This window comes from Poromitra crassiceps, assembly GCF_964638095.1.
Source record: "Poromitra crassiceps genome assembly, chromosome: 1".
Classification (NCBI taxonomy): Eukaryota; Metazoa; Chordata; class Actinopteri; order Beryciformes; family Melamphaidae; genus Poromitra; species Poromitra crassiceps.
Window position 1 is genome coordinate 81,438,987 of NC_139623.1, and position 17,474 is coordinate 81,456,460.

A 17,474-nucleotide genomic window follows, 5' to 3' on the forward strand; every position below is an offset into this window, starting at 1 on the left:
TGCATGAATCAGAAGTTTCAAAAGTGAGAGCATGGGGGACTCAGTGTTGGTCAAGCCCTTATCAGCAGTGTTGGGAGTAACTAATTACTAAGTAAAGCATTACTGTAATTCCACTACTTTTTGTGGTAACTAGTAATCTAACTTATTACTTTTTGACAGAAGTAACTAGTAGCTGTAACTAATTTGCAGTAACCTGTCCAACACTGCATATCTGTTGTGTTTTATTGTTCCACTACTTACTTTTCATCATAGTGATAATGGTTACAATGATAAATCAAATGTTACAGTTGTCTTGTCCCACACTATGCCACAGCAACAGTAAAATTGTGTGTGCATTACAATAAGAGAATTGAAGCAAAAAATAAAATAAAATAACGCAACATTACTTTCCCTAGTAACTAATTACTTTCATGTCAAAGGTTCAATGATTTAATGTCAACAATGAAGCTTAAAACTATAAGACCCCAAGATTCCTTACTTGGAGACAAGCACCAGCCCAGATATCCAGAAGGGGCACGAGCCTTAAGCAGGGGGGCACTGATAAAATATGTCCCCCCCAATAAATTATAAAAATAATAAGAAAACAGAGCTTTACTGTCCGAAACGTTACGGCGGAGCCAGCGCTCCTAGGGGAGAACAGAGCAAGGAACTAACCACTCTACACTAACATGGATATTGATGTAATGGGTATATATACCACTCTCATAACATGTGTGTATCATCACTTAGGGTGTCGAGTCATAGTCTATTTTTAATTTGTCTTTATTGAATGTTTCAAAACTGCTTGTTTAACTAAGAATAGGCTAATGATTATTTCCACCCACCACTCATTTAATTTGGTTAGTTACTTCCATGTCAAAAGTTTGGAAGCAACAAGTGTAGCATGCTGAGGAAAGTGGGCGGAGTTTCCCAGCATGCTCTGGGGTAGTGTGTTTCAACAATGTGTTTTGGAGATTAAACCTTCCTGTTCTCTATATATGTGTTATTAGTTATCTGCAATGTTATGTGATGACTAGTAGAGTTGTTTTGCATGCTAACTACATTGCTTTACAATGTTAAATGTTGACACCATAAGTGAGACGGGGGTATAGTTTAATGACCCCCTCTGAGTTTCCATGTTTAAGTGAGTGTGTTCTAAAGTGAATAAAAGGACATTTCCTGTAGTCGTGCAGTGTATTGAGGCACAGGATTCGTTACTTGAACTGAGATAATCTCTCTGCCTGAATTAGTGCCACTGCTAAACACTTAGCTTGGTACAAAAGCATACTGGGGGAAATGTGCGAATTCCCTCTCATGGAAGTGGGCGTGCACTAGTGATGCGCGGGTCACCCAGAACCCGCCGGGTCCCGCGGGCTGGGTTGGCAAATTATGAAAATATCGTGGGTGCGGGTGGGGCAGGCTCAGAACGTGACAAAGCAACATTATTAAATAATTTAGAGCAGTGAAACACGCAGAGTAATTAACCTTAAAGACGTTAACTCTCTCTCACACGTAGGTACACACAATCAGACAGACTCCTGCTGCACTCTCTATAGCCTACATGGAGTAAAGAAACGCTTCAATGAGGTAGCCTATGTGGTCTCAAAACAAACATTTTGGAAGGATTATTCGCTGTAATTATTATTTGAAGTGTCCATATAATGCCACCGCAGATTTTCTGTTGTGGACTCGACTGTGATCTATTTGTCAACTTTACTGCAACGTGAGCTGTGAACAATTGAGTGCGCATGAGGTAATTAAAAGAAATCAGACAGCGAGTCTAGCCGTATCTGCAAGCCGTGTGCGCACCTGCTGCACTACTACGTTTAGTAGCCTACTACTGCAACATGGCCAATTGAGAGCGCATGAGGTAATTAAAATAAATGGGGAAGAAAGAACTGTTTCTGTAGCCTGCCTAGTGCCTACCTCTACCTGCTACCTCCATTTGAAACACTGCGGTCACGCCATCCGCACTTTGGGGAAGCGTAGTCAGTCGCGCTATCTGAAGACCATGGATTAATTGAAGAAAGACTGACATGAAAGCAGCAGCGCAACTCATCCAGAGCAGGCCTAGGCTACAACTGTTGTCGCGCACGGCAGCATGTGAGTGTCTGTGTGTGTGTGTGAGAGAGAGAGAGAGAGGGGGGAGAGAGACAAAGTTATTAGCTACTTTGCACACCTTGGAAGCTCCGCTGTGCTCCGGACACCGCGGAGTCCGGACACATACATTAAATTGGCCGTTGCGGGCTGCTGGGTTGTGCTGGGTTCGGAATTTTCAGATATTTGAACGGGCTGGGCGGGGCAGGCTGGCTCCAATGACGGGTTGGGTTGGGGCGGGCCTTTAAAAAACCCTGACCCGCGCATCACTAGCGTGCACAGTGGAGAAGTGAGCAGGCACTGCCCCCCAGCGCCCCCCTGTGGTGCCGGGGCTGGCTCAGATTAAAATCAAATGGCAAACCGTTGAAGTGCAGGACATGCTGCAAAAGGCTAAATATCTTCCCTGACCGATTTGGAAACTTGGACTTACAGTATGGGTATTTGGCATGCCACCGTACCCTTGTGTCTCTCTTCGCTTAGACGCTGCCTCTGACCTTTCCCTGGGAAAGCAAGAAGAGGAGATCAGCTCATCTACAGAGGCAGCAGGGCATTTTGCTGGCCTGCTGATAACAGCGGGGCTCACATGGACTACCCATCTACTGTAACTGCCTCACAGCATGGACTACCCAGAGCAATCTAGTAAGAGAGTGGCGCCAGCGGAGGTCCAAAATGCGTGACATGAGCCAGGAAGGGGGCTCGCGCTACATTTGAATGCATAAAATAAAGCTGATAATTATACAATTTAATTATTTAAACGTCTGACCCTTTCAAAGTACATCACAAATGGTCGATTTTGCTGCAACTCGACAGCGCTGCTTAATCCAGAACCTTACTTTCCCGGGAACTTTTGTGAGGGAAAAAACTGGTCCATTGGAGTGAATGGAGATTGTCGCAACTCTTCTATACAACTCTGGGACTACGCATCTAACTGCCTCACAGCATGGACTACCCATATAACTGCCTCACAGCCATTCATGCAGGGGCTGCTGTCCTGCTCTCTCCATACTGTTATGGACTCAAAACAAGCAGATCCAAACAGCCTTGCGATCCACCTTGCCAGTATACATGGCATTTGATGCATATAGGATGAAGCCTATCATGTATAAAACATACCCGCAGAAGTGATAATTGACAAATTGTACCTGCAACAATTGTAGAATTCCATTCCCTTGACGTCTCTATTACACTAGCTCATCTCTGAAATGCAATTTTGCTCTGTTGCCTGGTAGGTGAGGCGATCATTGTTGAAATCTCTGAGTGCACGGTCGGTCTTCCAGTGCAATGGAGTGCATTCTGTATCAAGAAGTGAAAAAAGAAAAGAAAAAAAGCCATTGTCAGGGGACAGGCAAATTAAATATGTGGGTAATGTTTATGGGTATAAGCAAAGCAAGCTGTTTTGCTCCGCTGCCTGGTTGTTTCTCCCATAAGGTCACTAGTTCAGCTGGCCTCGGAGAGATGGATAGTCCCATCTTGAGTGCTTATGAGGTGAGGCACGCAATAAAGCAAATAATTCAGTTAGCATAATGATAACGGCCCTCTTGCGTACGATAGGCAGTATTTCATTGGCACTGAAGTGGCAGTATCGGGATCTGGAGGAGCAGTTTGTGTTTTTCCATCAAGCGAAGACAAGCGAGCTCCACGGTAACTACTTGAGGCTATCAAAACAACCCACAGATGTCTGGCGTCCTTCATGTTTATAGTTTCAAGATGACAAGGTCGGACCACATTGTGAGTGAAGAAAAGTCGCGCTGCCCGAAGCGCAAACTAAACCGGTGGGGCTGCTGTCTAAACCCGTGCGTGCCCACTGAGCAGAAGGCTTGGCGTCTTGCCCATCCCCTGTCCGTCAGCCGTTGTGATTTAGACAGATGGATAGCCTGGACACATGTTATTTGTCGCTGGGAAGGTCGGACTGCTTTGAAATCACAATGTACCCTAATCTTCATGTGTACCAGTGGAAATAAATAAATAAATACATAAATAAATAAAAGTGGCTTACCTACTTGCGTGCTTAGGATATAATACTGGTCAAAGAAAGAAAAGAAAAAGAAAAGTATTTCATTACAATAGGTAAACTGTAATTACACCATACTGTAGTTCAGGGGTGTCAAACTCATTTTAGTTCATGGGCCACATGCGACCCAATTTGCTCTCAAGTGGGCCAGACAAAGAAAATCATTGCATAATAACCTAAATAACAACACAATAACACCTCAAAATGTTCCTATTTCTTGTAGTGTAAAGAAGTACAGGTACATTTTGAAAACATTCACTTCCATTGGATCCATCCATCCAACAGCCGGGGAGATTTCTTAAGAAAAAATAAGTGCAACTCCAACAATATTAGATTTCAGTTACACTTGCAAGCAGTTACAACTTCATTGCAGATATGACACACCGGCTTTGCATTCATGAAACCAGGTGGGATGATCACTGGGATTTATGACATCACTGATGATGTCACAGTGGAATTTATGGCACCACTGGGATTTATGACATCACTGATGATGTCACAGTGGGATTTATGACATAACAGGTAAAGGTAAAGTCCCACTGATTGTCACACACCTGAGTGTGCGAAATTTGTTCTCATTCATGCATTTGACCCATCCCCTGGGGGAGCGGTGAGCGGCAGCAGTGCCACGCTCGGGAATCATATGGTGATCTAACCCCCCCAATTCCAACCCTTTTGATGCTGAGTGCCAAACAGGGAGGCAAATGGGTCCCATTTTTATAGTCTTTGGTATGACTCAGCTGGGGATCGAACTCACAACCTCCCAGGGCAGACACTCAAACCACAAGGCCACTGAGCTGGTTGATGCCAACAGTGGGACAATCACAGCGATGATACACACACACACACACACACACACACACACACACACACACACACACACACACACACACACACACACACACACACACACAAGACACACACACACACAGTCCCAGTGATGATGTCATCAGTGATGTCATAAATGGTGACATCATCAGTGATGTCATAAGAGGTTGTGATGTCATCAGTGATGTCATAAAAGTGGTTGAGACATCATCAGTGATGCCATAAGAGTCCCACTGATGATCATCAGAGCAAAATCAAGTCCCAGGGGCAGACACTGAAAGAAGTGGGAGTCTGGCTTCAGACCCCCGTCTTCAGCCATGGACAGCTGTATGTTGCCAGCTCCAGGACAGGTGATCCAGCATCCATGAAGTATGCCATCAAGGAGCAGCCAGGGCGAGGCCGCGCTGCGGAGTGGGCGAGCCCCCCGCAGCGGGCGAGCGTAGGAACCGCGCACGCGTAGCGTGTGAGATGCCTAGTATATATATATATATATATATAAATTATACATACATACATACATACATACATATACACACAGATGACAGGAGGCGGAGCTGGAAGTGGCAGAGTTGAAGATGTAGGATTAGGAATGAGGGACAGCTCATGTTGGACGGTTTGGGGACAAGGTGAGAGAGGCTAGATTCAGATGGTTTGGACACGTGCAGAGGAGAGATGCTGGTTATGTTGGGAGAAGAATGCTGAACATGGAGCTGCAGGTCAAGAGGAAAAGAGGAAGACCAAAGAGGAGGTTTATGGATGCGGTGAAGACATGCAGGTGGTTGGTGCCACAGAGGAAGATGCAGAGGTCAGGAAGAGATGGAAACAGATGACCTGCTGTGGCGACCCCTAACCGGAGCAGCCAGAAGGAGAGGATATACAATGAGGAGGGGTGTCGCTGATGCCAAGGAATAATTCTGAGAGTAAAATTTTGTAAAATAATTAAGTTAAGCCAATTTATGCTTTGTTGGTCAACACTTTTAAAACTGTCTCTCGACAGATATGACATCTTTAGAAAAAGTGTCACTTGACACTTTTCTTTGGTGTCACGTACCTGCAGAATGTTATTATGTTGCGGACACTGTCATATTTTGTCGTGCACTGTGATTGGCTAGAGAGAGAGTTCCGTCACAACATGGAAAAGGGAGATAAAACCAAGCTTGTTAAAGAGCATTTCATGACTCAAACAGCCTGGGCCTATCCATGTGCTCTTTTATTTCGTGAGTTATTTTTATCCATTCTCTGCATCTCCCATCTAATATATTATAAGGCAGTCTGTCGCAAATCTTATCAATCAATTTCTTAAATTAGCCTTTGATTATGTTCTATTCCATCAAATGGCTTCGAGGGGGAAATGGCCATAGGTGTATTAAACAAATAATCAAGTCTACTGTCTGCAGCTGTGCATCACTTGATGGCAGCCGTGGAATTCTTCTGTAGAGTATATTCAAGGGTAATGAAAATAGTTCACCATTTAGTGATGAATACAGAAAACATGAACTAGGCTTCTCAGTATTTAACTTGTTCCTGAAACCTGACATCTCTTAGCCTTCAAAAGTGCATCAATATTAGATGTCAAATCCTCAGCCGTTGCCAAATTCACTGTCATTTAAGTGCTTGTGTGTGAGCCGGGAACACCGTTTTGTTTTATTGATGCCTGAAAATTGGAATGGACTTCTCAGTGCAATTTTCACACTTTGCAAATTCATCCCGTGGGCCGGATTGGAGCCTTTGGCGGGCTGGCTGTGACCCGTCAAACACCCCTGCTATACTGTAGTTACTCAGCAATCAATGTGCTGTGAGAGAGTACTCAACTCTAGAGGCATGTATCCACATCATCTTAGGTACAGTAAGGAAACTCCATCAATAAAGGCAACACTGGAGTAAACAAGGAACACACAAGTATGTCGAAAGTAAGTGTATCCAGGCAACTGTGATACTAAAGCTAATTAAAGGTCCCATATCATTCAGTTTTCATGAATGAATGTATTTTTTCTTTTCATATCTACTATTGGTTGAGGCGATGTCTCGTCATAGACGCTGGGTTAGCTGGCTCAGCCTGGCTGGGGGCGTGGTCAGGTTGGGGTAAATCCCCCGTTCTATCCATTCAGCAACGTTAGAATTTAGCTGATAGCCCAGCCCAGGCAGACACGATCGGGGATTTAACCACCGCAGTAAACGCACATCTGAGCAGACGTCTTGTGTTCTGCTCTCGAAACCCCAAACCTGTAGTTTAGAGCCGCAGCACCGTCCTTTGGTGAGTCAGCCCATTGAGATATATCGGCGGTTTTACCCCACTCGCGTGCCAGCCGTATAACATTTTGTGGGCGTTCCCACACATGCCGACTGTCTCTATCGCTCGGAAGAATAATTTGGTTAATGATGTTTGGCCTATGAATGTAGTCTGGTCTGGAGGCTGTGCTAACCAGGCTGTCCATCACAGTGAGTGGAGGAGGTCTGGAGCCTGTGCTAACCAGGCTGTCCATCACAGTGAGTGGAGGAGGTCTGGAGCCTGTGTTAGTCTGTCCATCACAGTGAGTGGAGGAGGTCTGGAGCCTGTGTTAACCAGTCTGTCCAGCACAGTGAGTGGAGGAGGTCTGGAGCCTGTGCTAACCAGGCTGTCCATCACAGTGAGTGGAGGAGGTCTGGAGTCTGTGCTAACCAGTCTGTCCAGCACAGTGAGTGGAGGAGGTCTGGAGCCTGTGCTAACCAGTCTGTCTATCACAGTGAGTGGAGGAGGTCTGGAGTCTGTGTTAACCAGTCTGTCCATCACAGTGAGTGGAGGAGGTCTGGAGCCTGTGTTAACCAGGCTGTCTATCACAGTGAGTGGAGGAGGTCTGGAGCCTGTGTTAACCAGGCTGTCCATCACAGTGAGTGGAGGAGGTCTGGAGTCTGTGCTAACCAGTCTGTCCAGCACAGTGAGTGGAGGAGGTCTGGAGCCTGTGTTAACCAGGCTGTCCATCACAGTGAGTGGAGGAGGTCTGGAGCCTGTGCTAACCAGGCTGTCCATCACAGTGAGTGGAGGAGGTCTGGAGCCTGTGTTAACCAGGCTGTCCATCACAGTGAGTGGAGGAGGTCTGGAGCCTGTGTTAACCAGGCTGTCCATCACAGTGAGTGGAGGAGGTCTGGAGGCTGTGTTAACCAGGCTGTCCATCACAGTGAGTGGAGGAGGTCTGGAGGCTGTGTTAACCAGGCTGTCCTTCACAGTGAGTGGAGGAGGTCTGGAGGCTGTGATGTGTCGTGCATCAGCCATGTTAAGGGATGAGCCAAAGGTTCTGACAGAGGAAAAAGGTCAGCGGCCAGTGTGGCAAAGCTGCTGAGCTGTTGACAAACTGCACCTCACAAAAGTCAGGAGAAAATAGGAGAGGGATGGGACAGTCACAACATGTCACCACTCTTTACACAGTTTCATTCGTCTATGCTGGATTACTGTCTGTCAACCCAACGCTGTTGGGCTGACAGACCTCATCAACATGTTGTAATAAGTTGCACAATCAGAAATAGATAAACTATATGTGCCAATATTTAATAAAATAAGCTACTCATATAAACAGTCAGATATTAAAATAAAATAAATGAATCTAAAATAAATTAAATGACAGCTGAGATTTGTGAAAGTAATGAATACATTGGAAATAAATTAGCCTATGATTATATTTTTATTGACAAAAAACACACATCAACGTACAATATTGTGTGTGCGCGCGCGCGCGTGTGTGTGTGTGAGACGTTATTGTCAAAAACACATTAAAATGTTTCCTCGCAAATTTAAGTGTGTTTATTTAAATATCTGATATTTAAAAGCTGATACAGCACACCATGGCCCTCACAGTTGTTCACGCTCTTTCTAGTGTCCCACGCCATGCCCGCTGAACTGGCAGTGCTCATTCCTACCGTGCCTCGTCGTCGTCCTCTTTCCCCTCCTTCTCCTTATGGATAATTTCTTTTAATTTTTAATATTTTATTTTAAGTTTTTCCAATGTGCATATATGACAAACATGGAAACACAATAAACAGAAAGTAACAACTAAATCCTGAGCCCCAACCCCCTCCCCCCCCTCTAACCCACCCAAGGAGAAAGGCCGGAGTACACAAAATATCACTGGTGTTCTAATGTTGTATCAGCATACACGTTCTCACTCCGACCACGTAGCATATTGACGCTTTGTCCCGTCCCTTATGCGCCACTTGTTACTAACATGGTACCCTTGAGCGACCCATGAAACGACTTGGGCTTTCCGACTAAACTCAATGCAAACCCATAGAAGTCAACTTTGACGCTTATGGCAACTGCTCCCCCATCAGCCTAACTGCTCGCCCATTAGTCAACTGCTCCCTATTAGCGTCTGGGGGGAGGTTAGGTTTAGGCGTGGGAGGTGGGAGAGGTTAGGTTTAGGGTCTGGGGGAGGTTAGGTTTAGGCATGGGGTGGGAGAGGTTAGGGTTAGGGTTAGGGTCTGGGAGAGGTTAGGTTTAGGCATGGGGTGGGAGAGGTTAGGTTTAGGGTTAGGGTCTGGGAGAGGTTAGCTCCTCCAGACCCTAATGGCTGAGCAGTTGACTAATGGTGGAGCAGTTAGGCTAATAGGGGAGCAGTTGCCATAAGCGTCAAAGATGACTTCCATGGGTTTGCATTGAGTTTAGTCGGAAAGCCCAAGTCGTTTCATGTGTCGCTCAAGGGTACCATGTTAGTAACAAGCGACGCACAAGGGACAGGACAAAGCGTCAATATGCGACGCGCTCAGAGTGAGAACGGGTTGCAGCATACCAAGATAAGCCATTTAGGCAGTGTCCACTGCTACTGCAGCAGTGACCAGCAGGGTTCTCAGCAGCCAGAGGAGACCATGACGAGAAGGCTGACAAATTAAATAAATGTAAATAAACACAAATATGTAGTCCATTCATTGTAGAGGGTCGTATCAAGCATGTGGCCGCTCAAAGTCCATCAAGACAGACATGACAGAGTGCATTTGTTAAATGCAATCCTCCCTGATATAGTCAACAAAGGGTCCCCAAATCTTTGCAAACTTAGAGTGACATTTAGAAATAAGTTGGGTTTCCATCCAAAGGTATTGCAAATTTTAATCTAATTTTCAGAAAGTAGGCAAAAGAAAATGCGAAATAAGTTTCCATCCGCTGCTATTATGCGTATTATAGAGCTGTCAATCACCTCGTGTTTGAGGCTGTCTGCCTCTGCTGCTCTGCTGCTAGACCCGATACATGCGCAGGCAGGCAGCCACCAAGCTCTATTAAACACATCTACGTTATTAATTTAAAGTTTCTTGATTACCTACAAAGGTACATAGACCATAAGATACCATTTCTGGATTAGCAGACGCTACTCTTCAACTGCAAGCATAACGTTATAATCCACGGAGCAATTCCAGATGTGAGTCGCATTAATCCCAGTCTAAACACACCACGTATTTACCATTATTTTTTACATTACAAATGTAGCCCTATTTAGTGTAGGCTACGCTGACATGTCAACATGAAACTGTGTGGTTTTTTAATTGAGAGACTTCCGAAGATTCGCTTCATCTGTTTCCACTGAATTTATCGCATTACCATTTATCGATACGGCCTACTTTTCCACCTCCTCCAAGTGTGAAAACTTTTTTGCATTTTGCAGCATTTCCACTTAGTTTGTTTACAGTATGCGCAAATTGAAATTTCGCATAAAAACAGGTGGATGGAAACCCGACTATAGAGTACCATATCTCTTCCAGGTGTAAACAGGAAATCATATCATTGAGCCATGTTGTATAACAAGGAGGGGATGAAGACTTCCATTCCCTCAATATTACCCTTTTAGCTATAACCATGACAAACATAAGAGCCAGTTGATTGTCATATGGTAGTTGAGAGCAGGCATCAGAACAGCCCAGGATAGCCAGATTACCATCAGGAGTAAGTTGCTTGCCAAGTATTGCACTATACATTTGAAATATTTCCTCCCAGAAGTTTTGCAACTTGGAGCATGACCAGAAGAGGTGAGTTAGAGTCCCATCCTCCAATTTACATTTGTCACACTTAGGGGAAACAGAAGGGTATATCCTGTTCAGCCTGACCTTTGAATAATGTAGACGGTGCACAACCTTAAACTGTATGAGCTGGAATCTGGCGTTAACAGAACAATCCTTAAAGGGACACTCCACCAATTTTCAATGCTGATTTATTTTGCATATAATCTCACACATATCCGAAAAGTGTAAACCGTTTTGCAGACAATCATTTAGTTTGACAGTTATTGAGAATTGATTTGAGTAAAGTTGTGGACCAGTGATAGAATTTGTGCATGAATGACATCACTGGTCCACAACTTTACTCAAAGCAACTCTCAACAACTGTCAAACTAAAATGATTGTCTGCAAAACGGTTTACACTTTGCGGGTGTGTGTGAGATTCTGTGCAAAATAAATGGAGTGTCCCTTTAATTCTACTTAACCCATCTTCCCAAAGCTCAAGGGGTATTTCAGAGCCAGTCTCCTTACACCAGGGATGGGCAACTTTGATGACAGAGAGGGTCACAAAAAAATGTCCTCGCTACCAGAGGGCCAGATTTTGCTGAGGGCTGGGGGCCGAACGGCGCCGGCGTGAAATTTTTTGGCCATTTGAAGCCAGGTTTAGAGGAATAACTCATTTTAAATTAACAGTTGTGATGTCAATATTCAGTCTTAACCACCAATATTTTATCCTTTTCTCACTCACTCCTATGTCACCACCTGCTCTTCCTGCAGGGCTTGAAATTCACTTTTTTGACCACCTGCTAATATGGCTGCTAGATTTTAAAGTTACCAGCCAATTAGAATTTCCACTAGCCAAAATGTTTTTGTGTGAGGCTGTTGCTCAGGAGGTAGAGTGCGTCGTCCACTAACCAGAAGGTCGGTGGTTTGATCCCCGGCTCCTCCACTCCGCATGTCGAAGTGTCCTTGGGCAGGACACTGAACCCCAAATTGCTCCCGATGGCTGTGCCAGCACCTTGCGTGGCAGCTGGCCGCCTTCGATGTGTGAATGGGTGAATGTAGGCAAATTGTAAAGCGCTTTGGATAAAAGCGCTATATAAATGCAGTCCATTTACCATTTGAAAGATATTCCATATTCCAGACTGAAATGTTATAACAGAAGTGGAGTATTGGCCAGAATGACATGAACATTTTTGGACACTTCAGCGGGTATCTTGCATGTTGCGTTCAGGTGCGCCTAAACACCTGTTTTTGTTTTTTCCAATTCCAGCATTGGCCGCCAGTTGCCCACCCCTGCCTTACACCATACATCCTTGAGATATTCAGAGGAGACATTCCAGCCTTGATATTAGATGTTTGGAGGTGGAAACTAGAGACATGCATTTATAGAAGGCATGCTGTCTGGGTAAAGTGTCAGAGTTGGCTAATGACTGTCTGATGAAATTTCTCACCTGTAAGTAGCGGAAGAAGTGACTATGAAGGAGACTGAATTTATCTTTTAACTGGCTAAACGAGGCAAGCTGATTATCAAAATAGAAGTCCTTAATTGTAGACAAACCCTTTTCTGCCCAACAATGGAAAATTGCATCAGTTTGACCTGGTATGAAAGTATGATTATTAAGAAGTGGCATGTAATATCGAAGTTATTTGATGTTTTTATTTATTTTATGTTCTCCTATACAATAGTTATATTGTAGCATTTATTTTCTGTAATATGTAGCGCTGTGTCTAAGTGTCCTTCTTAGACTGCCTTGCATTTGCACTTATCGGCCATGGCCTCTAATGCACTTTAAACTACAGTACACTGGCACTTTTGAACTGAACTGCTACTTTGTACTACGTCGTGGTCTATTGTGTCTCCATCTTGTTTTTATGGTTTTATGGTCTATTTGTGTCTGCACTTTGTTTTCATGTTTTTATCTTGAGTCTTGTGTGATTTTATGACTATGTTTTGTTTTTGCTCTGCTGCAACCCAAAGTGCCCTTCTGGGACATATGAATAAACTTGAACTTGAACTTGAAGTGTCTGTGACACCCAGGACCCTTTTGATCTGCTCATCGCTAATTTCTACCGTACCTCGTTGTTTTGCCCTCGAGGTCTCGCCACTGGCATGCGCTTCGCGCAAGCGCAGTTGGGCTATTGTGCACCGCACCACGCCGTGCCACGCCGCGCCGGAATAAGCTCTCTAATGATACTAGTAGAGATATTTAACCTGAAAACTACTTTTTTTATGACTCTTTCTTTCATGTAGTCATATCAACACTTATCCCAATCCCCTGTTACCGCTATATGACCCCTGTGGCCTGTTGGTGGTGTTTTAACACACATCTGTACAGGATTTAAAGCTGTCACTTAGAGTCAGTGCTTTTTTCATCTTTGTTTTGTCTCACTTTGACATTCCAGTACCTGGCAAGAGTCAAACGAATCCCTAACTGATATACACATAGAATAAAACATTAAATTTTTCTTCTTTTTGTGTCCGGAATAAAGGATCATCTCTCACACCAACCTAAAAAAATAAAAAATAAAAAATACTTGGGTATCATGGAGTTTGTACAGTATCTCTCACAGCAGTGACTGTCAAAGCGTCCCACTGATGTTTCCAAAACAGGAATTTGATGCTTCCTTCCCAACTGCCTGAGCTCTAGTGTCTTCTGTTATATGTAGCAACTTGATCAGGTCACTTCTTTGGACTTACTCAGGGCTAGTGGCACCGCATCCATCATTACACAAAGCTTTGGCTTCAAGTAAAATATGTTTTGGCGAGTTAGCTTGATTTGAAATTCCATCAATATCACGTCCAGGGTACTGTATACCCAAAGCTGCCGGAAAGTGATGTGATGTACAGTAATAGAGGAGCAGACACAGTTGAGGCAGTGGTGAACAAAAATAAGGGAATTAAACCACTTAGGCGCAGGGAATTTGAATGAATCACAAATTCAGTTACAGATTTGGCTCAAATTAAATTCACACTCCATCCAGAACAAGTATATACTGTAAAAAAAGTAAAATTGTTTTCCAAGGCATACCTCCCAGCTACATCATTGAATTATAAGGCAATGTGTTGGCATGTCTATTTTCATACTACATTCTGATCTGTTCTGGCGTTCTTGTGTTTATTGTAATCAATGTACTGTGTTTTCTGTGTGTGAGACAAATTCAAGGGCGGATGATAGCTGAAAGTTAAAGGAGAAAATAACTTGTAATTTGTATTAAAGAAAAGATTGTTGTGCTTAAAATATTTTCTCCACATCTTTTTTCTTATATATTTTTTTCTTTCAGATTTGTCTCCCGTTTTCACCACAATTGTATACTTGGCCAATTTCCTGCCGATTGTACACTAGCACATGCTTCCTCCGATACATGTGCAGTCACCAGCTGCTTCTTTTCACCTGACAGTGAGGAGTTTCCCTAATGCAGCGACCAGGGCACATACCCCACCAGCTTCCCACCTGCAAACGCAACCAATTCAGTCAGGACCACTTTAGTCAAAAACACAAGACCACTTAGATCAATTTAAAGCTTTTATTAGCATGAGTTATATTTGGCGGTATGGCTCTGTTCTGGAGGCTCCCTGCCCTTCCATGCGCATACATGGAGCAGATTCTGGGAGCTCCTTGCCCCCTCCATGAGCAACATGAAATTACCTTAAGGCAAGGAGAGCAACAAAAGACCCCCAGGTACAGAACAGAGCAGCAACAATGACAACAGAAATGACATTGTTTAAGTCAGACACAGGATGAAAGGAGGAGCTGGGGAGGAGGTGGGTTGCAAACAGCAGATGGGCAGCCATGTTAGGCAGCAGACTGACGCTGAATTAAAGAGTGTGCCCTGTTTGAGTTGAGCCAATTGAATGCATCAGCTAAGCACTCAGCTGATGTGGGCTGGGTTTGAGATCAGCTCCTAATCAGCTGTGGGCTGGGTTTAAGCTGGGCTTGACATTCGTGGCCTGCCTGAACTACCGCGCTGCTCGATTTGTGTCTGTAGGAAAGTCTGACCTCGCCGGAAGTCCCCCTACCAGGAATTGAACCTGGGTCTCCACGGTGGTAGACGAGTGCTTTTATCTTTACACTACCCAGACGACCATTTTCTCCACATTTTAGCCCAAAAACCTCACCTGCCATACTACATATATCACCAAACAAGAATCCACAGCTTGCATTAGAATGAAGACCAGATTGAATCTCACCCCCCCCCCCTCTCTCTCTCTCTCTCTCTCTCTCTCTCTCTCTCGTCCTTACAGACAAACCGGAGGTAAAGATCATGGTGGAGTTTCCTCAGGGTCTGACCAGGGAAGGAGAGAACCTGGAACTGACGTGCGAGGCCAAAGGCAAACCCCAGTATGACACGCGCACACACACACGCACACACGCACACACACACACACACACACACACACACACACACACACACACACACACCAATTAAATATGTGCCATAGGGAGGGAAAGCAAGAATCATTCGCTGACACCTGCGTACTCATGAATGCACGCACATACCTTGACAGCATTACGAATGTGTGTCAGTGAATATGTTATGTTAAAAGAGTGTAAAACAATTTTTCATATATTTTACTCCACAGGAGAGTACTTTCACTTTTAGATCAGATTGGGTGGTGTCCCGGTGGCTCACATGGTAGAGTGCGTACCACAAAGGCTTAGTCCTTTGTGTGGCCGACCTGGGTTCGAATCCGACCCGTGGTCCTTTGCCACATGTCACCCCCCTTCTCTCTCCCCACCTTTTCTGTCTGCCTACTGTCCAATCTAATAAAGGCAAAAAAATGATCTAAAAACAAGAAATAGAAAAAAAGGGTAGGGTTAGGGTTTGTGGTTATGGTTAGGGTTTGCTCATGGTTAAGCCATGTGGTTATGGGTAGGGTCATGGTTAAGGGTAGGGTTAGGTTTTGGTCATGGTTAAACCATGTGGTTAAACGTGCAGTATATCATTTTGTGCCTCTAGGGGTCTCAAACTTAAAACAATAACAGAAGACGACGTATCATGGCGTCGTGCAATAGTGTGGAATTATGCAAGCCGTTCTATGAGAATAGGATTCCCTCAGTGTTCATTGTTCACAAGGTTTTTACCGGGAGCCGATACCCGCAGACGTCTCCTCCTCTCTGAAAACAGACTCTCTAATTACAACAGGTCAAAATGCTGAATAAAGCAACTTCACGTAAAATCACTGACCACTGATTCCGCTTTTTGCCATATTCGGAAAATGACAATATTTCGACTAAATGAATAATCCACTAATATTCCCGTTTACATGCAGCCGTAGCTCACCCTCCCCGACACGTGAGGGAGGGGGGGAGAGAGAGAAATGCACGTAGGCTGAGTTTTTCTGTTGAGAATAAACATTGCAGCATCACTTATTGGTCCATTTCAGGAGCTTGCTGCTGGAAAGTTTGGCATTGCGATATTTGCACATCCAAGTCTTTCATACAAAGTAGGCTAGTAGCCTATTACCTCGCAGGCTCGCAAGCATTTGGGACTTCCGTGGGCACTACTCTCTCTTTAAATATCTCTCTTTAAATCAATGTTTCTCATCTCCTCCCGATCAGAAATGTGGGCTTTTCTTTTCGCATGCCAGAGATGATTATATCGCCTCTTCTAGCGCTTTCTAGCACACATCAGCTGACCGCAAACAGGCAACATTCAAAAACCCTGATTGAGATGTATATTCCGAATGCGCTGTATACTGTACATGATCAAAGAATCCTCCTAAAACCCGAATAATACTGGAATAACCCAGATGTCTTAATCGGAAAATGCTAAATTCGGAAAAAGGGCAAATTCAGAAAATGCAACTGGAATATGCTGTTTACATGACCCTTATCAAATTCAGAATATTGTCATTTTCCGAATAATAGTGGAATATTGTGTGTATGTAAACATAGTCACTGTTTCCCCAAACGGAATTTGCTCGACGGCTGCAAGCCGCGCTGGTTGCTAACGTTAGCTCAGCTTGTTTCTATGTGCTCAGCTTGTTTCAAAGCTTTGAATTCATCAGTGTTCATCGTTCACAAGGTTTCTACCGCACGCCGGATTATACTAGAGTCCCTCCCTCCTCTCCTAAACAAACGGGCTCTGTAATTAAAACGGGCAGAAAACACTAAATGAACATTTTGGTAAAACTCACAATTTCTTTCCAATGGAGCGAGGCGAGCTGTTTACTCTCTTTCTCTAACGTAACTAACGTTAACCAATAAGATCCAGACCTCCGATGACTAAAATCATTCATCCAGTCAAAAGATATAGTTAAAAGCGACCAATTTCTAAAAACTGACAGTGATGTAACTTGAAAATAAGAAAATACTGTAGTCTAGAGTTGCCCGGAGAATCCAAGTAACAGCTGGCGCTCTGTGATGACATCATCGACAAAAAGCAAGTCGCTCAAATGGTCCGTGTTATTAATACAATTATGGATTTTGAGCACTTTTGAAAACATTTGGGATAATGTAAGTGCATAAATAAAGAATATATATAACATAGGTCTACTCGTTTTTAGACATTTTAATGCATCTTTAAGGGTTATATTCAAGATTCAAGATTCAAGATTCAAGATTCAAGATTCAAGATTCAAGATTTTTATTGTCACTCC

The 17,474-nt window shown here is 44.0% G+C and overlaps 1 protein-coding gene across 1 annotated transcript in view; it reads left to right on the forward strand.

The window, feature by feature from the left end:
- Positions 1-17,474, forward strand: part of cadm1a (cell adhesion molecule 1a) — a gene marked incomplete at both ends in the record, with an annotated part of 848,087 nt that overhangs the window by 691,323 nt on the left and 139,290 nt on the right. The window contains one exon of the mRNA XM_083642420.1: positions 15,117-15,213. Coding sequence (XP_083498546.1) covers positions 15,117-15,213 — 97 coding nt within the window. The remainder of the gene's footprint in view (positions 1-15,116; positions 15,214-17,474) is intronic.